This window comes from Myxocyprinus asiaticus, chromosome 9, assembly GCF_019703515.2.
Source record: "Myxocyprinus asiaticus isolate MX2 ecotype Aquarium Trade chromosome 9, UBuf_Myxa_2, whole genome shotgun sequence".
In the NCBI taxonomy this organism is placed as follows: domain Eukaryota; kingdom Metazoa; phylum Chordata; class Actinopteri; order Cypriniformes; family Catostomidae; genus Myxocyprinus; species Myxocyprinus asiaticus.
This window is the reverse complement of record NC_059352.1, coordinates 15,899,906-15,927,240: the sequence shown is the minus strand read 5'-3', so window position 1 is coordinate 15,927,240 and position 27,335 is coordinate 15,899,906. Positions and strand designations below refer to the sequence as shown.

At 39.2% G+C, this 27,335-nt stretch overlaps 1 protein-coding gene across 3 annotated transcripts in view; it reads left to right on the top strand.

Moving 5' to 3' along the window:
- The first annotated feature begins 5,777 nt into the window (after positions 1-5,777).
- LOC127446136 (electroneutral sodium bicarbonate exchanger 1-like) overlaps positions 5,778-27,335 on the top strand; it is a 55,588-nt gene continuing 34,030 nt past the window's right edge. For all 3 annotated transcript variants that reach the window (XM_051706817.1, XM_051706816.1, XM_051706815.1), the window contains exons 1-5: positions 5,778-5,982; positions 24,834-24,915; positions 25,305-25,466; positions 26,359-26,494; positions 26,605-26,765. In XM_051706817.1, the coding sequence (XP_051562777.1) occupies positions 5,938-5,982; positions 24,834-24,915; positions 25,305-25,466; positions 26,359-26,494; positions 26,605-26,765 (586 nt within the window). In that variant the 5' untranslated portion in view covers positions 5,778-5,937. The remainder of the gene's footprint in view (positions 5,983-24,833; positions 24,916-25,304; positions 25,467-26,358; positions 26,495-26,604; positions 26,766-27,335) is intronic.

Below are 27,335 nucleotides of genomic sequence, written 5' to 3'. Positions count from 1 at the left end.
GCCTACTGTTAGGTTGTACATATTATCCACCTCATCGTCCCTCTCTCCCTCCTCTCCTAAGTCTACAAAAAGAGACAGAGAAGGTGGTGTTAAGCAGTCAAGGACTGAAAGCATGCTCTAAGGTGTCAAGTTATCTACTCAAGTGAGCCTTAAATTACAGTGTTTTAACAAACCACAGTTACATAGAGTCCCCTTGGTAAAACATGTATACTGTACCACTCTCTCTCTCTCTCACACACACACACACACACACACACACACACCTTGGTGCGGCTATCCTTATGAGGACTCTCCGTAGACATAATGATTTTTATACAGTACGAACTATAGATTCCATCACCTAACCCTAACCCTACCCCTAAACCTAACCCTCAAAAAATAATTCAGCATTTTTTACATTTTAAAAAAAACATAGTTTAGTATGTTTTTTTTAAGCGATTGGAATTATGGGGACACTAGAAATGCCCTCATAAACCACACTTATAGCATAATACCCTTGTAATTACCAGTTTGTAACCTAAAAAAGTGTCCTTGTAAACCACGCAAACCCGCCCACACACACACACACACACACACACACACACACACACACACACACACGCACACACACACACAATTAAATTGTTTCCCAACCTTGTATGTCTTAGGTACCCCCAAACCCCCAGGCAACCTTTCACTGACATAAACCAGAAATGTGTTTCTATTAAATCATATTACAGGATACAAGATATCATTTGGTATTGTCTTTATAATATTATACCATATCATATTAACATTATAATGCATTGAACAGTATTGTAACAGTATAAAAGACGGACAAGGAGGAGGCGGGAACCGGATGAACCATCAAAGTAATATTTAATGAAAACTCAAACAAAAAGACACAAACATAAACACACACCTGTGGCTCTCTCTCTCTCTCTCTCGAACTGCCACATCCGGCTCATCTTTTTCCCTCTCCTTGGCTGATTAGCCCTAATGGGGGCTGGGCGTGAGCACTCACGGCCTGGCCCCACCCTCCTTGTCACACCCCTCCCTCCTTTGCCTCAGGCCGGGGAACCCCCGGCATGACGTACAGTACTGTGCAAAAGTCTTAGGCACATAAGATGTTTCACAAAAACATTTGTCTTAAGATAGTTATGTATATCTTCAGCTTTAGTGTGTCAGTAGGAAGAAATATATTTTAGACTCCCAAACATTACTTTTGTAAATATAATAGATTAGAATAGAAGAAAAGGGAGCCCTACAACAGATCGCATGGCCCCCAAAGACCACCTACTGAACATCGAGTCTGGTATTAAATGAAGAGATAGAAGCAATTGAGACAGCCTAAACAGATAGAAGAACTGTGGTGAATTCTCCAAGAAGCTTGAAACATCCTATTTGCCAACAACCAAGAAAAACTGTGTCCAGGATACCTAGGAGAATTGGTGCTGTTGTGAAGGAAAAGGTGGTCACATGAAATATTTATTTAGCTTTTACTGGACTTTGCATGACATTAATTGATAAATGAAAACTATTTATGGCATTAATTTTGAAGACATCTTTACTATGCAACATTTTTCACCAGTGCCTAAAACTTCTGCACAGCAAAAACTTAGCTAAAAACCCCAGAAATTAGCTAAATGTGACAAAATCTCTCTTTGTAGATGCCCTCAAAGGTAAAAATGTTAATTAATTTTATTATAATAAGTAATACTATAATATAAATAATAATGATAATAGATCTTACCCTTCAAGTATGTTCTTTTAAGGGTAATAATGGGGTTTGGTTAGAGATGGACTATTGTATTTTATATTTAGCTCTAAAAACAAAAACAAAAAAAACAATAGATATATCCCTATTTAGATAGGTAAATGGTAAAAGTAGTACAGGTAGTACACCTGGCAAGTGTTGCTGCATGCTACTAATTCTCACATCATTGTTCTTTCTTCCACTCCTGCCCAGTCATAATCTCTCTCTCTCTCTCTCTTACACACACACACACACACACACACACACACATTAACTGAGAGGTGAGAGTTGTCAGTAACAATGATAAACAGAAGAAGGCACACACACAACAATAGTTAACACTATAATTTGCCATCACCTAGAGACTGTTTTTAAAGCTTTATGGCAAGTAATCGTACTCTACACAAAACACTGAGGATAATTCAAATGTACATTCCTCTATGACTTTTTTCACCGGTATATGTTGATATATATATTTTTGAGGTTTATCTCAACTTGACACACCTGCATGCCAGTTCATTATTACGGACATTAGGGCTAAATATGGGCCTATTTCCTATATGGTGGCAGGGGATTGAGCGCATTATTAGGACAACAATATATTCATACAGGAATTTCACATGCCGCTCAATAATAACAATTATCTATCTGAATAGAAGTGTTAACAGACGACATGTTGCCTGTCAAAACTGTCATAGTAAATCGCGTTAAAGTTAAAAGACACTTTATTATTATAATATGTTACGTACGGAACCGATTGTTAAAGCACCATGACTTGTCTTGTCTACGAGATCTCTTAGTTTTGCCAAAGAACAAAATAATGTGCACACAAATATTTATAATACCGTATGTTTATTTTCCAACCTGGTTATTCCATAGACACAGCATTTACATTTAATATTCCATCAATCATAGATGTAGACCACTTGTTTGGCATTGTCATTGGCAAGCCAAATATCAATTTGGGATAAAATCATTTTATGCAGCAATGTAGGCTACACTATTTGTAAACAGTTGTGAAGATGTCCCACTAGATGGCAATGTATGCTCCTCAAAAATGAGCTGAATTTAAAGAGAATTTTATGAGTATTTGCCAATGACAGTTGGATGTTCTTGCTAATACATCATTTATTTATGTATTTATGTGAAAGAGGAATTTAAAATACCACCTTACCTATAATTCTTGTAAATCCCCTGCTGCTTAAAAATAAAAGAAGAGACCTCTTATTTTTGTGAAAGTTCCTTTTCACCATTTCACCTGAACTTGCTGGGAGAGTGCAGTGACAACGGTTGTTTATTATAGCCAGTGAAGAGAAAATATTTTTTGCTGAAGGAAATAAATAAATATTTATTTAATTATTCTACTTTTTTATTTTTAATACTAAATAATTTCACTAATGTACAAAACATTTGTGCAAGACAATTATGGAACTTAATGGATCAGCCCAAATAGTTTTTTGTGGAAATCATATTCATGCCACAGATGCTGATGGTAGAGCTTAAAGGTGTTGTAAGCAATTTTTTTCATGGAAAGGTATGATGTCCAACTCCCTGAAAGACAGGGTGGATTATGACTAGCAAGGGCCCCAGGGCCAATTTTCTTGTCAGACCAACATTATAGTTTATCTCGACAAGCTTTACATATCAAGTTTAATCAGTACTTTTGAACCACATGCAGTAAAATATAAATACTTTATTTTTCCCAACCACCTAAGCCAAATGAAATAATAGACAGAAAATTATATATATATATATATATATATATATATATATATATATATATATATATATATATATATATATATATTAAACCTGTTTAAACCTATTTTTCTATAAAATAATGAAATTTTAAGCACATGTTGCTTGGATTCAATAAATACTAATTTTGAAATATCAGTAACAATATAAACGTTACTGTTAATTTTACTTTATCAAAATCAGCAAAGATTTCACATAATAAGTATGAGTGCATCAAAACATAAAGGTATCTATTTTAGAAATTATATTACAAGGTCTTCTACTTCCAGAAGTGCATGGAAACTTTCACCAGGAGACATCTCATACACATTGTGATGATGATGTAGAGGCTTTAGATAGTCATGTAACAAATATAATACACGTGATGTTATAAGTTTAAAGAGTTGCTCAAAAAAATGTCATTAGAAACCGGAAGGCAAAAGTGTCCAATTAGAGGGCTGGGGGCCCTCATAGTCACAGGGCCCTGTTGAGGGGGGCTTGTAAGCTCTGGGGCCCACATAATAATTAATTAATTATATTTATTTATCACACATTATACATTTGCACATATACAGTGAACTTATTTTTTTTCACATATCCCAGCTAAGCTGGGGTCAGAGCGCAGGGTCAGCCATGATACAGCACCCCTGGAGCAGATAGGGTCAAGGGCCTTGCTCAAGGCAGTACTGAGGCTTGAACCCCTGACCTTCTGATCAGTAACCCAGAGCCTTAACTGCTGAGCCACCGCTGCCCCCACATATTTAAGCATATAGTACTGTGCAAAAGTCTTAGGCACATAAGATGTTTCACAAAAACAGATGGTTATATATAGCTTTAGTGTGTCAATAGGAAATATAAATTTTAAATTCCCAAACATTCCTTTTGCAAATAGAATAGAATAGAACAGAAGAACAGGGAGCTCTGCAACAGATAGCATGGCCCCCACATGGTCATTCTGGGAGTACATGAAGAGACCGAAGCAGTTGGTACTGTCTAAATAGATAGAAGGACTGTTGCGAATTCTCCAAGAAGTTTGGAACATCCTTTCTGCCAACAACGAAGAAAAACTGTGTGCACGTGACCTAGGAGAATTGGTGATGTTTTGAAGGTGGTCACACCAAATATTGATGTAGCTTTTTTTTTTAATGTTTACTGGACTTTGTGTGACATTAATTGATAAATGAAAAGTTTTTATGGCATTATATTTGAAGACATCCTCACTATGCAAAATTTTTCACAAGTGCCTAAAACATTTGCACAGTACTGTATAAACATTTGTTTTCAAAGTTGATGGGCCTCGAGACCTTGCAGCCCAGACCCAGAGCCCAGAGAAGCATCTCCTCCATAGACATCCATAAAAATAAAAAAATGATATTTTGTCTCCAAGCCAGTTTACTGCCCATAGAATGTCTATGGGACCACCGCATTATGCTATTTTAGGCTAAGCTGGTAGACTCCCCATTGTAGAAGAGTTCAGTAGATAGCCCCGCCCCAAATCCAAGCCATTGGTTGAGCCAAATGTTGTTGTGTGGGGCTGGATGTTCGCTCAAACAAACAGATGAATGTTGAAAGTGCCAGTGAGCCGCACTGTTTAGAATGTATATGGAAATCACCCTACGAATGGTTTACTTTTAATTGTTTTGGCATATATGTTTCTGCAGATATATTCTGGCTGATGCCTGGGGATTCTGGCACAGTTTAGGTCCAATTACGGCTGCATGCTGCGGGGACAGGATTAGCGTGGCTGAGTTTTGGCCTCTTTCTGGGGAGGATACAACCCTCAGTAAGTGGCTTTTGGGCCAATTTTGAACCGTAATTCCATGCGGTATGTGGGCCAAACTTCCAGGCGGAATGCAGACAGATTCGGGCCAAAATAATTTTGCTATCTGGGTATTAAGCTGGGATAGGATAAAGTGTTCAAACATAAAAATAAAAAAAAATAAAAAAAAATCACATCTTTAACTTGTGTGGCTTTAAAAAAGTTGTTTCCTTAATCACTAAATCACTTTCGTCTGGAGTGTTTAATCTCCATAAAAGCCAGGATCTTACTTAGACTTACACAGAGATATTTGAGTATTCACACTAATGTTCCATGAACCTCTTTAAACTATTTCTGGAGCTTTCCTGTAGGCGCCGAACCGCATCAATCGAATTACAGCTTCAGCAACAGTCTTAGTTCGAGCTTTCTGATTGGCTGGAAGACATATGATGCTGCACTATCTGTACCACTTACCAAGTCCTGGAGAGCGCGCGCCTAACAACAGCATTAAAGTACAGACAGTGTGATAGTCCGTAATGTGTATGTCCTAGCGTTTGTTTAGGACGGGATTTAGTACATTAAGTGATCTTCTCACTGGGAACTAATAATCTGAGCCGCGTCACTCTGTTTCTATAGAACCTGCCTTGCTGCCATCGACGCATCTTTGACTCTGCTTAAAGACTGAATCTCACAGCCTGAGTTAATCATGCCTGCGGAAAACAGCTATCAGGAAAGCATGCTGAGCTATCAGGTAGCTAAAATGATGCATACTTTTGTATTTATTGAGCACTGACCGACAAGTCAGTAATTTAGAATAGGACATCTGCTATTAGGCAACAGTCTACTCTGTGCTGTTGAATATCTTTAATCTAATTTGTCAGAAACAACCATCTTTATAAGATTGCCTTTTAAGAAATGCAATTACAGTTGATTACAAACCCATCCCTGCGCCCCATTAGTGCAAACGGACCGGCCGGATCAATAGTACTGCGTGTTCCCTCTCGCCTTGGTCACACAGTATGTTATCGACGCTGTACTTTCGGTCTATAATTGCGTTCCATTAAAAGTGGACATTTCCTGTTTATTACATGTCTGCCAGGACATGTGTCTCTGACAGATTACTGTATGATATGTGCACTGCGCGTGAACGTTTATTGTTATAGTGAGTGTTGTGTGCAGCAGTGTTCCAGGCACGTGCAGCAGCAGTATTCCCAGCTCGCATCATTCGTTTATTACCCGCGTACTATAGTGGCATTTTAGGGATGTCTTTGCAGAGATATCCGCACGGTCATTTTGTAATGTGTGTCTTTGTGACTGTGAGAGAGCGAGAGATGGCCAAAGCTAAAGATAGAAATAGGATAACATATATAATAAAATATCCATTACACCGATGCAGCAAGAAGGTGCACAACATGTCATGCATTTGTTCCGAAATGAAAGCTATCATCCTTTTATGTTTGTGTTTGTTATAGTATTAATGTGAAAAATATGTCTTCCTTTGGGGCGCGGATTGTCAATGTACCCCGTTACCCTCAAATGACCTTGACGCCATCCTCTCTGAGTGGTCGTCTTCAGACTGCAACAGGGCACTTATTTAGCGGGGAAGTTAATGCTGCTGGAATGCACGAGTTAGATAGTTAGAATGGTAATTATTGCGCGTGAGATAAAGTAATAGCTAATGATTTGAACTCATAGAGAAACAAACCTGTCAGCTTGTATAAAGTTTATTTGAACTGTCATTAAGAGAAGACCTGTCGTCTCGTGGCTCTTCTGAGTAGGCCATCTGTACTGTACAGATGTGCTGCCTGTAATTTTTTATGAGTTTCCATACTGTTACATCGGTTTAATGTATTTACTACAAACTAGAAAACAAAAACATGATGTTAACTGATAAGAATTAAATCTGTCCAAGAGTACTATACTTCTGAACATATACTGTATAGAAAGACTACTTAAAGAGAGTATGTGTAAAGCCTCCCTTTGTCAGAGAAACCGGTCAATAGTTTTTCCAGTTGTTGAAAAACACATGGGTTTATTCAGACACTCGGCAGAGACAGTGAATGTGAACAAATCATTACTGTTCTGAATAAACTGTATTTCTTCTCTACACACATCTTGGCTAAATATGTCCATTACTGTACTCAGAACCAGAAACTTTTCATTTAAACACAGATTTCTCATATCCATTCTTTTTTCTTGTCAGATTCTTTCTCTCTTTCCAGTATGATCCTGAGAAATCTTATTTGACACATTTATTTTCAAGATCATTCTGACCTCCTGTTGACTAAATATAAATTAATCACTGAAAAACTTCCTCTTTTAACAAAATTATCACTTATTTTTGTTGAGGCAAGTCCCTTATCAGAATCAGAACGAGCTTTATTGCCAACTATGCTTACACATACAAGGAATTTGTCTTGGTGAAAGAAGCTTCCAATGCACAAACAATACAACAAGACAGAGATAATAATAAAACAACTGAATAAAAATAAAAAGCAAATATAAAATATAAGTATATATAGAAATACACAATAAGACAAAAAATATATACATACACGTATGTACAAATTCAAATCTGTTATATACAGATAGTGCAAGGGAATGTGATGGCAGAAGAGGTAGGATATGATAGATAAATATAAATAGACTAAGCTGTGTATTGCACATAATTATTGCAGATGGATAGCCTGAGGGAAAAAACTGTTCTTGTCCCTGATGGTTCTGGTGCTCACTGCTCTGTAGCGCCAGCCAGAAGGCAACAGTTCAAAAAAGGTAGTGGGCTGGGTGAGTAGAACTGGAGCACCTGTGGCAGGTTGAACTTCTTCAACTGGTGAAGGAAGTACAACCTCTGCTGAGCCTTTTTCACAATGGAGTCTATGTGGGTCTCCCACTTCAGGTCCTGTGAGATGGTAGAGCCCAGGAACCTGATTGACTCCACTGCTGGCACAGTGCTGTTCAGAATGGTGAGCGGGTTCAGTGTTGGGTTGTTCCTCCTGAAGCCACAATCATCTCCACTGTTTTGAGCATTTCCAAATCCAGGTTGTTTTGACTGCACCGGACAGCCAGCTGTTCAGCCTCTCTTCTGTATGCAAACTCGTCATCATCTTGGATGAGGCAGATGACAGTAGTTTTGTCTGCAACTTCGGGAGCTTGACAGAGGGGTCCTTGGCAGTGTAGTCATTTGTGTACAGGGAGAAGAGTAGTGGGGATAGCACACATCCCTGGGGGGCACCAGTGCTGATCGTACAGGTGCTGGAAGTGAAGTTCCCCAGTCTCACTAGCTGTTGTCTGTCCATCAGAAAGCTGGTGTTCCACTGACAGATAGAGGTGGGAACAGAGAATTGGGTTAATTTAGTCCAGAAAATAGCTGGGATGGTGGTGTTGAAAGCCGAACTGAAGTCCACAAAAAGGATCCTTGCATATGTCCATGGTCTGTCCAGATGTTGCAGGATATGATGCAATCCCATGTTGACTGCATCATCCACAGACCTGTTTGCTCGATAAGCAAATTGAAGGGGATCCAGAAAGGGTCCAATGATGTCCTTCAGGTGGGCCAACACCAGTCTCTCAAATGACCTCATGCCCACAGACGTCAGAGCGACGGGTCTATAGTCATTAAGTCCTGCGATCTTGGGTTTCTTTGGGTCAGGGATGATGGTGGAGAATGTTAAGCAGCTGGGAACTTCACAGTGCTCCAGTGAAGATCTGTGTGAAGATGGGGGCCAGCTGGTAGGTACAGGCTTTTAGACAAGTGGGTGAAACACTGTCTGGGCCCTGTGCTTTCCTTGTCTTTTGTTTCCGGAAAACCCGGCACACATCCTCTCTTCACAGATCTTAAGTGCAGGTTGAGTAGCAGGAGGTGTTAGTGTTTGTGTGAAGTGAAGGTGAGAATGGGGTGGGGTGTAAGATTGGGATTTTCAAATCTACAGTAAATCACATTCAGGTCATCAGCCAGTTGTTGATTCCCTACAGTGTTGGTGTATGGTGTCTTGTAGTTAGAAATGTCTTTCAGGTCTCTCCACACTGTTGCTGGGTCATTAGCTGAAAACCTGTTTTTCAGCTTCTCAGAGTAGCTTCTTTTAGCCAATCTAATCTCCTTTGTCAATGTGTTTTTGGCCTGATTATACAAGGTTTTATACCCACCTCTATAAGCATCCTCTTTGGCCTGACGAAGCTGCTTGAGTTTTGCTGTAAACCATGGTTTTTCATTGTTGAACATTAAATAAGTCCTAGTAGGAATGCACATATCCTCACAGAAACTGATATATGATGTTAGAATATCTGTGAGCTCGTCCAGATTTGTGTCTGCAGCTTCAAAAACATTCCAATCAGTGCAGTAAAAGCAGGCTTGTAGTTACAGCTCTGCTTTATTTGTCCATCTTTTAATGTTGTGTAGCAGTTATCCAGTATATTTCTGTCTCTGGTGGGGCATGTAATGTGCTTGGTTGACTCTGTTAAAATCACCGAGAATAAAAATAAGTGAGTCCGGGTATTGCTGTTCCGTGTCTGTGATCTGATCAGCCAGCTGATTCAGTGCTGCGCTCACACACGCTTGTGGAGGAATGTAAAAACTCACCAGAATAAACGAGGAAAACTCCTGTGGCGAGTAGAAAGGCTTACAGTTGATAAAGAGCGATTCCAAATTAGGACAGCACATCTTCTTTAATGTTGTTACATCTGTACACCAACTTTCATTGATGTAAAAGCATGTTCCAACACCTCTTGTTTTCCCTATTAACTCCACAATGCGATCCGCTCTGAACAGCTGGAAGCCCAGCAGATGTAATGCACTGTCCGGTATGGCTTCACTCAGCCAGGTTTCTGTGAAGCACAAGTCAGTAGAGTTTGAAAAGTCCTTGTTTGTGCAGGTGAGGAGATGTAGTTCATCCGTTTTGTTAGGAAGAGAGTGGTGATTCGCTAGATGAATACTTTGCAGCGCTGTTCGAAAGCTGCGCTGTTGGAGCTTGACCAGCTTGCGTCTCATAGCGCGCTTGAACAACATAGCTGCGCCTCTGACTAAAATGTCCAGCAAAATGTCAGAATAGTCACAAACCGGGAAAAGATTGTCTGGTATGTGCTGTCAAATGTTCAGCAGTTCGTCCCTGGTTTTCGGTCATCTTATTTTGAGCGTGTTTTTTCAGACCAGGTCCCCTTTTTTCTTTTTTCCTTTTTTGAATTTCTCCCCGTTTTCTCCCAATTTGAAATGCCCAATTCCCAATGTGCTTTTTTATTATTATTATTATAATTTTTTTTTTATTAAAAGTTTTTATTGATTCCATATAACGTATATATATATATAAATAATAAAAAAAACAGTATATTTGGAATCACATTATATTATTTACAACCTTACATTACATTAACATTAACTACCCCACCCCACCACCCAACACAAACAGATACCCCAGTGGTCAAATACAATTGACAAAGACACTCTGGGGTATCTGTTTGTGTTGGGTGGTGGGGTGGGGTAGTTAATGTTAATGTAATGTAAACACATGTTGCCTAGCCTTCTATATGACAACTCTTCCTAAGCTGCCACCTTGCCCATCTCCTCGCACCACTCACGAAACAAGGGGGCTCCAGCTGACTTCCATCCTCTAAGGATAACCTATCTGCCCACCATAACACCGGCCAGGATTCAATTCTTCATGTACTTATCTCCTACATCAATGACCGCCCCGCCACCCAAAATACCGAGCCTGGGGCAAAAGGAGATTAAGTACCCAATACGTCGCCCATCAAATTCTGGACCCTCAACCAGAACTCCTGTATCTTACGACACCCCCAAAAAACATGGGTGGTGTCTCCATCTTCTGAATGGCATCGCCAGCAGGTGGGTGTGTCCTTAAGACCAAGCCTATACAATTTAGAAGGGGTCCAATAAAATCTATGTAGAATCTTAAATTGCATCAGGCGCACCCTTGCATCTCTAGATGCAGACTTGACATTTTTAAGAATCCTAGCCCACACTCCCTCCTCCAAAAACAAATTTAAATCTTCCTCCCATAATCTTTTGAGGGAATTTAAAGCTTCGTCCCCCAGACTCTGAATTAGCAGGGAGTGATACACTGATGCCTCATGACCTTTTCCAAAAGCAGCATCTGCCGCACTAGATCTGGGAATCCCAAAATTTTTAACCAAATTTTCAAAAGGTCTCAATAATCCGCTCTCATATAGGTCACCGAGTGTATTAACCCCCCTCACAATCCAATCTGACCAACAGAAAGGGAACTTATTAATGCATAGTTTAGGGTTCTGCCATATGCTCGAGGCTACTTTTAAATAAATATCCGAATTAAACACTCTGGACACTTTTGTCCATATTGAGTGTAAATGCAAAATAACGGGGTGTGACTTAATTTGATCGAAAGGCTTTGCAGAGGCGAGGGGCAAGAGCTTCCTTTTCAGTACAAAACCAGGGAGGGGCTCTCTCAGGTGGAAGCGACCAATGAGCCAAATGTCTGAGACCAAATGCATAATTATAAAACAAAATCTTGGGTAGGCCAAACCCACCTTTGTCAATCGGCCTATGTAATTTGAAATTTAACCTGGCACGCTTACCATTCCAAATGAAGGACTTCGCTATGCTATCAAATTGCTTGAAATAAGAGAGGGGGACATCTATAGGGAGAGATTGTAACAGGTATTTGAATCTTGGAATACAATTCATTTTAATTACATTAACCTTCCCAATCATCGATTAGTGTAATGAAGCCCACCTGTCCACATCATTCGAAAGCCTTTTTGTTAAGGGATCAAAATTAACTCTGACTAAATCAGACAAATTTGCTAGGAATAAAATTCCCAAATACTTAATGCCCTGTTTGGGCCACTGGAAGGCGCCTGGCTGGAAGGCCGTTACTGGACAGTACGCTGTCAAAGCCAAAGCTTCGGATTTAGACCAATTGACTTTGTATCCTGAGAACTTGGAAAAGGAATGAATAATTCTGTGGAGGCAAGGCATAGATCTAGTGGGGTCGGAGACGAATAATAAATTATCATCTGCATAAAGCAGAAGCTTATGCGCCACACCTCCAGCAATCACCCCTGGAAAATCATCCTCCTTTCTTATCGTGGCTGCTAATGGTTCCAGGGCAAGACAGAACAATAATGGGGAAAGAGGGCAACCCTGCCGAGTGCCCCTATTCAGAGTAAAATAATCTGAAATTAATCCATTTGTTTGTACCACTGCTACAGGGTGTCTATAAAGTAACTTAATCCAACCAATAAATGTACTCCCAAACCCATACATTTCCAAAATCTTAAAAAGATAATCCCATTCTATCATATCAAACGCCTTTTCGGCGTCAAGTGAGATGGCAGCGACCGGAGACTGATCATTCCCTACTGACCACATGATATTGATGAGACGACTGATGTTATCAGAAGAGCTGCGGCCCCGAATAAACCCCACCTGATCTATATGTATAAGAGATGTCATAACCTTACTTAATCGGTTAGCCAAACTCTTTGACAAAATTTGTACATCTAGTTGGATCAGGGAGATTGGATGGTAACTTTACACTCGCTTGGATCTTTGTCCTTTTTAAGAATCAGACTGATCCGGGTTTGTGTCATGGTTGGAAGAAGCTTTCCATTTTTTAGTGATTCCATATAAATTTCTAATAAAAGTGGAGCCAGTTCTATAGCATAGGATCTAAAAAATTCTGCGGCAAAACCATCTGGCCCCGGAGCCTTGCCAGTAGGTAGGGACTTACCTCGTCAAGCTCCTCCAAGTTTATCCCAGAATCAAGAGAGTTTTTTAGCTCAGTCGTGTTTAGGAAGATCTAATGGTTCCACAAAGTTTCTAATATCTTCATCAGTAGACGAAGACGTGGAACTATAAAGATCAAGGTAGAACTCTTTAAAGGCATTATTATTATCAATATCCAAGGTAAAAATTTTATCACCAGCAAATTTCACTGAGGGAATGGTAGAAAGAGACTCTCTCTACTTTATATATCTAAATAAAAGCTTCCCTGCTCTAGGGGGCGTACACACTTTTGCTTCACTATGATCAAGGACTGAGTCCATCAAAAGATTAAAGTCTCCTCCCAATATTATATCATGAAGGGTGCCAGCAGTTTGCAACATCCCTTCAAGATCTATAAAAAAAGCCCTGATCATCAATATTAGGTATCTAAATATTAGCCAAAATCAGACTTTGCCCCTGAATTTCTGCTAAAACAATAATGACTCTCCCTAATATATCTTTAATCTGTTTGAGACATTTGAATTGTAAATGTTTATTACCAATATAATGACTCCCTTGCTCTTACTTGAGCCCGCACTAACGAAAACATGTCCACCCCATATCTTCCCAAATTTTTCAGCTTCTTGCGAGGAAAGATGCGTTTCTTGAAGAAACACTATATCATATTTCTTACGTTTAAGAAAAGAAATAACCTTCCTTCTTTTTATGGGGTGCCCAAACCCATTCACATTCCATGTGGAGAGAGATAGTACACTCATATTAACATTTGTCATTTTGATATAATAGAAAAAATAAATTGTGTGCCAAAAACAAAATTATGAAGACCACATTTCAACATTAATGCGACAATAAAACCCCGAACTTCCCCCCGAACAAAACAAGCAGAAAAAAGAAAAACGTGTGCATTAACCCCGCGCAGGAAAGCGCCTACTGGCGTCAATCCCTCTAAACTCAAAGAGTCCATGTACGCCTACGAGAGCCCCCGCGACAACTTTGCCATCGGATTGCTCAGTTTTGCCTCACAAATTTGTAAGGCAAAATTACATAACATCAAATATATTGTAAAAGAAACCCCAGCCAATAGGCAGAATAAATACAGAGAATGTGTAGACTCATTCACAGAACTGTCTTGAAGGTGTGTTCCTTCACAAAACAAATTCCAGCCGATAGAAAGCCTTTCAGTTTCCTCGGCCAGACAAACAAATCTTCAGGGAGCCAGCTGATGAGTGCAGCAGATGACGTAATCATTTCAATGTCTCACGAAAATACTCCACAAATCATACTCCAGCCAGCAGGAGGCATAAGCACAAGGAACTGACAGATTCATCCATAACTGTCCTGAAGTAATGTTATTTAACAAAACAAGCTCCAACCGCTAGGCGGAACCAGCACAAAAGGAAACGAAACACGCATCCTGGTTCCTCGGATGGTCAATAGTCAATTCACTCGGAGGCCGCATTAAAAGTATATCCCATGACTTACACAGTCCGCCAACTTTATAAAAGACATCATTTGTGTGGGCATGTAGATATTTTGCGGTCATCCGTAGTGTCTATTCTCAATCTGACAGGGAACGTCATTGTAAATGTGATCTTCCATCAATGCAAAAGTTTCTTTAAGGGAAAGTGTTAATCCACAAAACAAACTCCAGCCGCTTGGCGGAGCCAATGCAAAAAGAAAAAAAATGGCACCCAGCTTCCTCCAAAAGCCAGAGTATGTACAATGAGTCAATCCACTCACAAGAGAAACACCCAATGGTTACTCACCCATTGTTTCTATAAAAGACATTGCCTGATTCGGACATGTAAATACTTTGCAGCCGTTCTTGGTGTTTATTCTCAGTTTGGCAGGGAACATCAGTGCAAAAGCGATCTTCCGCTGATGTAAGAGTTTCTTGCTTTCCTTGAACCGATCGCGCTTCACTCTTGTGGAGTTCACAAAGTCCGGAAACAAGAAAATATTGTGATTCTTCCAAAAAAGCTTTCCTTTGCTCCTCGCCTGGAGCAACACAAGATCTTTATCAGATGATCTCAAAAGTTTGGCCAGGATTGATCAGGGCATGTCTCCCTCAGCAGATCTGTGAGCTAGGACTCTGTGAGCTCGCTCGATTTCCAGTTTATGGCCTGTTATGTCGAGCAGACTCAGGAAAAGCTCTTCTAGGAATTTCACCATATCGCTGCCCTCCTCATGCTCAGGAATTCCCACAATTCGAAGGTTATTCCTGCGGCTTCTATTCCAAAAAAATTCAAGCTTTTCAAGAACACGTTCCAAATCAACTTTGGTCGTGGGAGGATTAGCGGCTAATTCCCTCTCTGATGACTCCAAATAATCGATTCGTCTCTCAACATCAGTCACTCTTGTGACTATCTCAGAGATTTTTTTTTTTTTGCCGTAATCGATCACCATATTACAGCGAGATCCTCCAAGTCCGCATGTACCTTCGTTAACATCACCGACATGTTGGACAGTTGACGCTGGATTCCTTCTCCCGCCACGCCATCCAAATCGAGTCACCGGTCCACAGGCCTGTCTGGGCTTTCATCTTGAACCCATAAGTGTCTTTTAATGTCTCCAGAGCCTGATGATTTTGACTTCTTTGCCATGTTTACCTCAAACAGCAAATGGGTGTATTGAATTTCACCGGATTATATCATGAAAATAATAAAACAATTTAGCAAAGTGCGCAGAGCTGTCTCTCACACGTCTGCCCTTCGCATGGCGTCCCCCAATGTGCTTTTATGTCCTCGTAGTCATATAGTGATTTGCCTCAATCCGGGTGGTGGAGGACGAATCCCAGCTGCCTCCGTGTCTGAGACGTCAACCTGCACATCTTATCACGTGGCTTGTTGAGCGCATCACCACGGAGACATAGCGCGTGTGGAGGCTTCACGCCATCCACTGCGGCATCCACGCTCAACTCACCATGTGCCCCACTGAGAACGAACCACATTATACCGATCATGAGGAGGATACCCCATGTGACTCTACCCTCCCTAGCAACTGGGCCAGTTTGGTTGCTTAGGAGACCTAGCTCACTCAGCACGCCCTGGGATTCAAGCTAGCAAACTCCAGGGGTGGTAGCCAGCGTCTTTACCACTGAGCTACCCAGGCCTCCCGGTCGCCTTTTTGTCTTGAAAGAACACTACAAATGGTACATCACCCACGCTTAGCACAGAGTACTGTCATTTAAAAAAAAAAACGTAATTAACTGTTTTTTAATTTTGTTCTAACCGGTTACCAATTGGGAAGGAGGTAGCGGAAAGCTGGAACCAGAACGTAAAAATACTGTTTCTGCTCAGAAAGAACCGAAATTAAAAAACATTTAGGTTTTAGTCCCTGGTCATCACATTCGGCACTGATTAGTAGGCTTATCGAAGTTCCACTTGCATTGTGTCAATGGATTGTAGTCAGTTTTTATAAATCAACTAAACTGTAAGGTGGGTTTTCACTACAGTGGATCAGCTGTAGGAATGCAGAAGTGACTGAAGTAAGGTTAACAGCATTTTGGTATAAAACTGCATTTCTTGTCTATTACCTCCTTCTGCTACTTCTACCAACACTGCAAATCAATGCAGTTAGAATAGCAAAATATGTGGGAGAGCATTGTTTAGAGCCTTATTATAAGCACTTGAATGTATATATTTTACACAGTGACATAAAACTAGACATGGATTACATTTATTAAATAACATTTAATATTTTAAAAGGTTATATCAGATGGTTACAATTTAGATTAAATAGTTACAAATTGGATATTTTGAAATATGTAGATGAAACCAGTATGCATGCCACCTGAGTGAAGAAGACCAAAAGATAGAAAAGAGAGAAAGGGTAGAGATGCCATTGAGAGCTGGAGTCTGGCCTGATGGCCTGTAATCCAGTTGCCCAAGAGCAGAGCCCAGAGAAAAGTGTGAGCCGGTGAAAAAGAGGAAGAGCACAATTTACTATCCTCTTTTATCCTGTCCTTGACCAAGTGACCAGATACCTTTAAACTGACCAGTCAACAGACCACACTGAAACCCCCACTGTACTGGAGTTGTGACCATTTGCAGACCCCCAGTAAACAAACACCACAGCCTCTGTATGCCTTGGAATGCAAGAAATCTCTTCCCCTAAGGAAATGGGTGTTGTAAAACAGAAATCTATTCCTTTTGGTAATTTTCAACCTTAGAAAACTAACTTAGTTGAACTTGACAATTATTTAAAAATGTATTTTAATCATTTTAAAATGTTTCTGCTTTAAAGCAACTGTTTCTTGCTTTATCGAAAGATTAAAGCAACTGTTTCTTGTTTTAATTAATTAAAGCAATATTTCTTTCCATCCAAGAGTTTAATTACTCAAAAAACCTGGTTTAAACATCTGAAAAGCGGAGTTATATCCTCCCGGGTTGAGTGCAATGATTAGGGAAGCATTCACTGGTGACCAAATGTACTGTATATAACAAGATAAATGTCAGTATGAGTTTGAATTTATTGGTCCTCCTCTGATTTGAATGCAATGCAGATAAATAAATATGTAAAAAAAAAAAAAGATGAAATAGTCCTGGTATCTAAAACTGCATTATGCTTTAAATACAGAAGGAAGATTAATCTAACATGCTAAACAATGAAAACAATAAAGCTTGCAGCTCCTCATTTTACCTCATAAGCTAGGAACTTTTTGCCCTGACAATTGCCTCACTCAGATACTGTTGTGCATTAAAACAGAAGATGACGCACATAGTAAAGTGGCGTGTCAAACTGAAGAAACTGTTTAAAATTACATTCTTGTTTATTGTCAAGGTAGTTTCATTTATTTATTAAAACTGGATCTTGTCCAGGTCTTCTCCCCGTTGCTCGTTGTCTTCATCAACATCTGATTGTACCACCTAGTGGTGAAGCATAGTAGCAGCAAGTGGAGATTGTGCATAGGCACTCTACTGCTTTTTCTGGCATGCCAGGTTGTACAAGGTTGAATTTCCAACCAAGAGACACATTTTCAAAGGGAAATATAATGGACTGAATATTACCTGTCAAATAATAAAGATGAAATAAAAAAATAAAAAAATAAAAAACGGAAGATTTTGGAACTTAACTTTGTAAGGTGAATATGTTTCATTGAATTTTTTGTGATTACATTTTGTACAAAATATTTTCAATTGAAATATTCACAGCTTAAATAAACAATTTACAGAAATTGCATCTCCCAAAAAATGCAGGTACTGTTAATGTAATGTGTTTATTTTACAATTAGTTTTAATTCATCGTGATTTTTTTTTTCTCAAAGACATTTGTCATTAAAATACTTTCACACGTACCACTGCAACTCTCTTCCTTTCCATCACCACAATTATTTAGAAATACAGAGGTACACTGCTGTCGGTTTGGACTTCATTCCCAAATGTTTTCAATGCTTTTAGTGGTTAATTGAAAAAAATTGAACAGTAATCAATAACATGCACTCTTGGCCTCACTTTGGAACAATGACATAAAACCGTTCAAAAGCGTTTGAAATGGTTTTATGGTTTGTGTATGGCTGTGTCTGCATGTGTCAGTGTATTTGTTCAGGCAAACTGCAGCATCTGGATGTGTCAGAGTTAGTGGTATGTGTCAGGATTACTAACATAACTGTCGAAGCAATGTGCTGGCGAGAGAGAGAGAGAGAGAAAGAGAGGGGTATGGAAATGCAAGATGATGACTCATGTGACCTTTGAGGGCAAAAGGAACATATTCACATACTGCCAGTCAAATATACATGTGCAAACAAACACACACTCACAGTGTCCTCCATCTAAATTTGTCAAAATCCTTAACTAAATCCTAATTATAAAAACGTAATGCTTAACTCGTCTCGCAATATTTGTGCTACAGATATGAATGTTACCTCAAATTGTGTGGCTTGTTGAGGAGAGGTGGCACACAATAAAATGGATGAAAAACTATCCCTCAGACTTATATTGAAGGAGGAAACCGTGCCGTGTCTAAAGAGTAGAATATCATAGACTTAAGAGTCTCTTTTGACTTGAGCCACAAGGCAACCACCTAAAACAGTGAGTTTTGCATGGGCAAATATTACCCACATTTTCTTATTATTTGTAAAGTGTAAGGGAAACAGGGTAGACGTTTCTTGTGTACTGTATGTCTTTGATCAGGGACAGCAAGTGTTGCCTGGTGATGAGGAGAGGTAAGAAGAGGCTAATGTTTTGTCAGTGGAAAATGTCCCTTTGTGAATGACACATATACAGGACACACACAGGCAGAGTAACAAGATGATACAGGAGAAGTTTAATCAGCTCAAGTGTTATGTTATTATTTTAATTAGAGTATGTGCTCATGACAGACAATAAAGGGAGAAAGACAAAGAGAGATTGAAAGAGGAAGAGAAGGAAAAGCAAAGAAAGGGAGAGGACAGAGCACTTGATAAAAAATGCATTAATCTGTTTGGCTTTCAAATGCAGCTCTATCTCTCAATTTTCTCTGTTCCACTTGATAAGTGAAGTTGTGTTATTAAGTAGTGAATGATCTATGACTTGCACAGAAGGCCTTTGAAAATTATCAGTTGTTTGAATGATGAATGGTGATTTTGGCTTGTCCCACCTCAGAGGTTCTTCACCATCTCAGCTGTATCCAACAACTGAAATCATACAACGTCATAGGACCGGCCACAAAGCACCGGGTGTGTTTACATGCCCTTGTGGAGTGACCGGAAGTGTGTTACGTCAGCCGTGTTCGTATAATCGGTGACAAGCGTGATTCATTTTCCCCCCAACATTAAATTTTTACTCCACTGATGGTTAGGTTTGGGGTTTAGGGGTACGGTTTATAAAATATGCCAAAGCCTGCGGTCGGCTAAGGAATATCGCCTTGTTGTACCAACACAAAGAGGCACCAAAAAACTTTCCTGGAATTTCAGCTTCATCATACCACGTTGGTGGAATGACATTCCCAACTCCATCTGTGAAGCTGACTCACTTTCTGTATTCAAAAAACGGCTAAAAACACATCTTTTCCATGAGCACTTAACCAGTCACTAAAAATAAATATATATATATATTTTCCTTGTTGCACTTCAATCTGTTTTGAATACTATTCTGATGCTAGTGAAACTTTGTAATATGGCAGTTTTCGTACCACTGTCTCCTTTAGATAATTTGCTTATGTGTTCCTCTTTTGTAAGTCGCTTTGGATAAAAGCGTGTGCCAAATGAATAAATGTAAATGTAAATGTAAATGGATCCATTTTATTTAAAGATTCAAAACAGAATAGTGATCATTTAGAAGTGAGATATGATAATAGTGACACAACATTGCAGCAATGTGGCAATTTGGTTAATGTACTATTACCTAGAAATCTCAGAACATGTTAAAATCTTCTCTCTTTTTTTTGACTTTTTCTGCTTTATTAGACAGATTACAGTGGAGAGGTGACAGGAAACAATAGGGGAGAAGAGAGGGAATGGGATCAGGAAAGGACCCAAGCTGGGAATTGAACTTAGGTCACCCACGATGCATCTGCATCACATGTCATGAGCACAGCCCGCTAGGTAATGCTCTGACATGTTAAAATCTTCTTAAAAATCAAAGAGAAGCGGGGCCTGGGTAGCTCAGCGAGTAAAGACACTGACTACCACCCCTGGAGTCACAAGTTCGAATCCAGGGCGTGCTGAGTGACTCCAGCCAAGTCTCCTAAGCAACCAAATTGGCCCGGTTGCTAGGGAGGGTAGAGTCACATGGGGTAACCTCATCGTGGTTGCTATAATGTGGTTCTCGCTCTCGGTGGGGCGTGTGGTGAGTTGTGCGTGGATGCCACGGAGAACAGTGTGAAGCCTCCACATGCACTATGTCTCCACGGCTCAACAAGCCACGTGATAAGATGCGTGAATTGACTGTCTCAGATGCGGAGGCAACTGAGATTCGTCCTCCGCCACCCATATTGAGGCAAGTCACTACGCCACCATGAGCATTTAGAGAGCACATTGGGAATTGGGCATTCCAAATTGGGGAGAAAAAAAAAAGAAAAAAAAGAAAAGAGAAGCTAAGTAGCTAGTCAACATTTTCTGTAATTGTTCATCAGCCTAGAGCAGGGGTCGGCAACCTTTTTGACATGGAGTGCCATTTTTTATTTTCCTGGTCAATGGCTGTGCCGTTTTCCCCTTGTGAAAACGTTTCTATTTTGCATTTTTCTAATTTAATCGTTTATTTTTCATTACAAATGATATTAAACAGTTTGAGTGAAAATTTTGTGCAAAACCCGATGATTATGATATAATCATGATCCTGCATATGAAATTTCAGAGCATCTAAAGTGCTTTAATAAAGAAAACCTGTCCTTTTGTGTTATGAGTTAACAAAGTTAATGTCACAAATTTGCTTATTTGATGACTGATCATGAAATTGTGTTGAATCTTAAATATTTCTTATATTATGTCACTGTAATCATTTAAACACTAGCACGCAAGCAACAGCGAGAGAGGAGCAGGCTAATTTATTTATATTATGTTCTTCACACCTGCATTCCAATCTACATCTTGATGTAGCCTAATCCTTCCTCATGATCACGCAGCGTGTTTTCATCAGATGAATGGGAGGGTAAACAGTATTGAAGTGTGACGAGACTCACACCGCGCGTGCAAGACATTCGCGCATCACAAGCCGATCAACTATTTAGCCTTTTTCAGTTAATCGCACCTGCAAAATCCTAAAACTTTATTTCCAGGTTTAATTTATATTTTGAATAGACTCAGATTTTTGAACCCCACCATGTGGGTTTATGTTTTCTCTTTTAATCGTTTAAAGTCATTTTTAATGTCCATGGTTTAAGGAGGGTGTACCTGTATGCTGGGTTGGAAATCTCAAGGATTAATAGTGGTGTTTTTCTTATTGCATTATGTGTTGTTCTGAAAGCAAAAAGAAACAAATGAAACACGGAATGTAGGCTGCCATCCGCGAAGTCTGACCGAAGCAAAGCAACGCGTTTACTTGTGCGATTAACAGAAAGTGAGGAAGGATTACATCAGGATGTAGATTGGAATGCAGGTGCGGAATTTATATAAATAAAATAGTCTATTCCTCTCTCGCCATTGCTGGCGTGCCAGTGATTACCCATCCGCGTGCCAATGCAAGCACGCGTGCCATAGGTTGCCGACCCCTGGCCTAGAGTAATTGCAATTCTGGTTGTCCTGTATAAGATGCCTGTATGATAATTATATGTTTTGGCATCTTGGAAACAAGGTAGCTACTAATATAGTGGAAAGCTTTTGGTGCTTTTGTTGTAACACAGTGTCATGCATGACCTCAATACTGTTCCAAACTATGACTGACAATCAATACCTCACCCATTAAACATACAGAAAACCCTCAGGCAAGAACAGAGCAAAGCATCATATGCAAGTATGGAGTTCCACAGTCATGTCACTGTCGGTATGTGAACATAGATTAGTTTTGAAGTCAAAGGGTTCATTTGTTCGAGCACTTCACCTACGATTTACAGTAATTTATTATTATTGGGGTGACCTCAGAGCTCAAGCCAAGTCCTGTGCTCGAGCCCCTCTATTATGGACAGCAAACCAAATTTGCTTACCTTAATGCACTCCAGGTCTACATATTTCATTGATATCAGTTAAACTTTGGCAGCCCTAAAATAAACGAATACAATGAATAAAACCAACTAAGCTAAATTGTAAGTACATACATAAAAACGAAATTACAAAATCAAAACTGTACTTTAATAGACCTCGTAAGAATATATGGAACCATTTAATTTACCTGCTGTTTTGATTTATTTTTTATGCACACAAAAAGTGCAAAAATGTTTATATGCATTATGGACTTGTGTTCTTGCTGAAGAGTGCCGTGTTAACACACTGATGAATCATCTCTGTCTTGGAAAGATAGCAACATCCCAGTGGAATAGCACACATACACACATACAATCACACATACAATTACACACACACACACAAACTTGTTTTTATATCATTGTGGGGACTCTCCATAGACTTCCATGCATTTTTTTTTTTTGGATTTTGTACCGATCTAATGATAATTTCTATCCCCTAACCCTAACCCTACCCCTAAACCTAACCCTCATAGAAACCTTTTTGCATTTTTACATTTTCAGAATAACATCGTTTAGTATGTTTAATAAGCCATTTCCCTCATGGGGACCGCTGGCTGGGCCCCACAAGGTAGATGATCTCAGGTTTTACTATCCTTGTGGGGACATTTGGTCCCCACAATGTAGTATAAACATGTACACACACACACACACACACACACAGAAGTGAAGAATAGAAGACCTAATAAATGCCAGTGGCCTCATTGCTCAGAGATAGTGGGGCAGTTTAATCACACAGGAAATCTGGTAAAAACTTACAGTCAGATAAAAAGGGCCGTATTACAGAAGCTTCCTAACTGTAGAGCTGCGTTTCGTAATGTTCACTGCTCCCTACTCACAGAACACGGGATATCTGTTGTTCACCTCACTTGAAAAAATGTCTTCATTTGGAATACCCTGCAACGTCATCAAACAAAATAACGCTTGAGTCAGGCTTGTTACGGGTTTCAAGAAAGAGGAAATAATATACTCGTGTAACATGTAAAACATGTAAATGTAATACAAATTACCTTACTTCATATATATACAAATTTATATAATTTCTAAAATGCTTCTCGTGCGCTTTACACTCATGCACAACTGCATAGAATGGCCACCTGAGGTGAATTAGAACTCATTTTGTTTGTTTTATTTTAACGATTATTTTATTGGAACTGCGTGTTAACTCTGATGGTTTGCAATGACTAGTGGGTAAATTTCCTTCTCAACTTCCTGTAAAATGATGTAAATGATGACGCATTACACTTATTTCCTATGCTGTTTGGAGTACCCTTCCAACTGAACATAAACGCTCACTTTGGATTGGAATCTCATGGTTGAACACAGTGTGAAGCCCACTTCACAGGGCACTATCAGTCAATTGGAACGCACCTTAGAATCTTGTCTTATCTCTTTAGTAACCATGGCAGTTTTAGTTAGGAAACTTAAACATGTCAAATATTAGTTTAAGTTATATTATGTGCAGCAAGATGTTTGTATGAATATTTTAATTGCTCCATTGTGTATTTATTTGGATGTGATTTTTTTGTTTTCAGGTAGAAACTGAAGGTATTGATAATGCAACTATGTCACAAAAACCTTTAACCAAAAAGTGTTTGCAATTTTTATCAGTATGTATTCCGTTGAATAGGTTTCCAGGCTCAAACAGTTCATGTGCTATTTATTTTTTCAGAATTTTATTGGCCTAGAGGGAAATTTTTCAATACCAGCCAATGTAATATTTTTGTTTAAATATGTAAATGTCTGTAAATTTGAATTATATACCATATGCTTGTATGTTTTTTTCATGGGGGTATATTTTTTACATCCGGTAATATGTTAAAGTTGCCTCTTTTGAGTAACTAATTAAATGAAGCGGGCATACCTGTATCATAAAAAAATCTTCTTTTTTTTCTTCTGAAATAAAAGATTATATGGAAAACAAAAGGAGAAATGGTATGGGAGAAAAGATGCAATGAAAAGTAATGATGACTCAGGCTGTTATTCTCTAAAATTCTGCCTTTTTGTGTTCCTTGGAAGAAAGAAAATCATAGAGGTTTGGAACAACATCACAGTGAATGAATGTTCACAGAATTTTCATTTTTTGTGAAATACCCCTTTAAGCTTACTTGATAAGAAAGCACCTGCTACTTTGAACATGCCAGCTAATTCAAGCCCAGCCCCTTTAAATAATTCTCACTTTCCCTCATATACACATACATCATGTGAGTACTATAGCATGACTTGATCGTCATTTGAAATGCAGTCAAATTCAAGTCTGATTGCTATGTGTGTGTGTGTGTGTCTTGCAGAGGCCTGATGAGGAGGTAGTGGTGGACCACGGTGGCACTAGCTCTGTTCTAAATATCCATTATGAGAAAGAAGAGCTAGAAGGTTGGTAAAATAAACACTTATCTTAAACAGCGAACTGCTCAATTAAGTCATAATAACTGATGAAAAGACCAGCTTAACCAACATGCAATTCCCATGCTGGCCTAGGCTGGTTTATGCTGGTTATGGCTGTTTTGGTGCTGGTCTAGCTGGTGGACCAGCATAGCCATGCTTTTCACCAGCTAAACCTTGCTGGTGAAGCTTGTTGACCAGCATGGTCTTTCTGATGAAGCTGGTTAAGCTAGTTTAAAAGCCTGCTGGAGACACCAAGACACCAGCATTCAATGCTGGGGAACCAGCACCCAAAACACAAAATAAGCTGGTGAACAGCAATGCTTGTCTGTTTGGGAACAGGAAAATCACATAGAATGTCCCCCATCTCTTTCCTTCAGGTCACAGGACACTGTTTGTTGGCGTGCGGATGCCCATGGGCAGAGAGTCTCACCGTCACCACCGGCCTCACAGCTCCAAACACCGCAGGAGATCAGAAAGGATGCGGTCTGGGAGTGTAGCTCAGGAAGAGGGAAACACAGAAAGTACTTCAGCTTCACATGGTGAGAACCAGGGAAAAAATTCACCAAAAATCACCCAGATATTTAAAATGTTGCCGCTAAAATGTCCCATAGTGAATTCCTGTTTTTTATCTGTTATCTGTCAGTTGATATATATAATAATTTTCCAGGCCTATCCATAATATTCCAGGCCTCCAGGTTTAGTACTTCAGCAGACACCTTAACACAGTGGTCCTAAACTGGTGGGCCACGGCCTGAAAATAAATAGGCTTATCAACTTTTTAAAGGGAGGAGAAAATGCTACCCATATTTTTTGTTGTTGATGTAAAGGCTATGCATCTCATCAAATTCTACTGTATTTTGGTGCAAATTAATCTGTTGCTTGGTAGAAGCTAGCCAAATTGGTTGCAAGCCCTCATCCTCTTAATATATTGTAAATAAACCTACACAAGAAAAATACTACCAAAATTATGATGAATATCACTTGCAGTGAGGATTAACATTGTGCTGACCACAATTTGTTTTATGCAATGAATTGCGATGAGCATGAATCCATCAAGAGACATTTACTGAAATGGTAAAGTTTCATATTCAGCCTATATCATGTTAATAATTTTGCATTGTTGGGCCTATGCAGTTCTGCAGTTCATGTTTAATGTTTAATTATAGGGGATTTGTGTTAACTTTTCAATTAATAAATTAATCAAATCAAAATTAATAAAACAAGTTAAATTCAGACAGTTGTGAGAACCTTTAGGTTCATTCACTCGCTGAAGACTTACACCCTCTCAATATTGTGTCCTTGAGTCCAGTAAAACCTAAAAACATAGACTTTTGTTTATTTTGTTTTTTGCTTGTGTTTCCTCTCTTGAATATGAGGTTTACAAATATACTCCTCTCTTTATCTCTCCTTCTTCTACTGTCTCTTTCTCAGACACTCCATCCCAGAGGGTCCAGTTTATTCTAGGCACTGAAGAGGATGAGGAGCACGTGGCACATGAACTCTTCACAGAACTGGATGAAATCTGTGTAAAAGAAGGCAAAGACACGGAATGGAAGGAAACTGCCAGGTATGCATATGTTTCTTAAAGTTAACATGAATCACTGTTTTCAACCCATTTGCTTAGCACTAATGAGTTTAAAAAACTAAAGGAAATGTTTTTTGTTTTATATGTCTCAGGTGGCTAAAGTTTGAGGAGGATGTGGAAGATGGAGGAGAGAGGTGGAGTAAACCGTATGTAGCTACACTGTCTCTTCATAGTCTGTTTGAGCTACGGAGCTGCATCATTAATGGAACGGTTCTGTTGGACATGAAGGCCAACTGCATTGAGGAAATTGCAGGTCAGGGATCAAAGGGGATTGCTCTACTGTTTATATGGAATATTTTTAGTGAAATCAACATTTAGAAAGCCTTTTTTTTTTTTTTTTTTTTTTTTTTTTTTTACAAACAATTATGACCATTTAAATGAAAAGGACCACCTACATGTCAATATACATGTAGTATATCTATTTACTTTTAGAAAGCCTTTGCACATTTGGTGTTATTTATGATGACATCATAAAGACATCATAGGATTTCTTAAAGGTGAATTGTGTTTTGCGGCAATTTAACAGAATTTATAAAACATTCCTACTGATCTTTCTGCCCCACCCACATCTCCCATTGTTCAGAAACAGCTAGTCCCGCCCCCAAAATCATGCCATTGGTTGAGCAAGAAGCTGACATATCTCAAACAAGCAGAGCAATGTTTTGAAAATGCTAGTGAGCTACAGGGTTTACACTCTTCAGGAAGGCAATATATGCTTACTTATAGTTGTCTCTGCATGTTAAACTGGGATAGAAGGAAGTAATTTAACATTTAAGAAAATCACACACTGTATCAAAAACACAGAAAGAATAACTAATTGTGA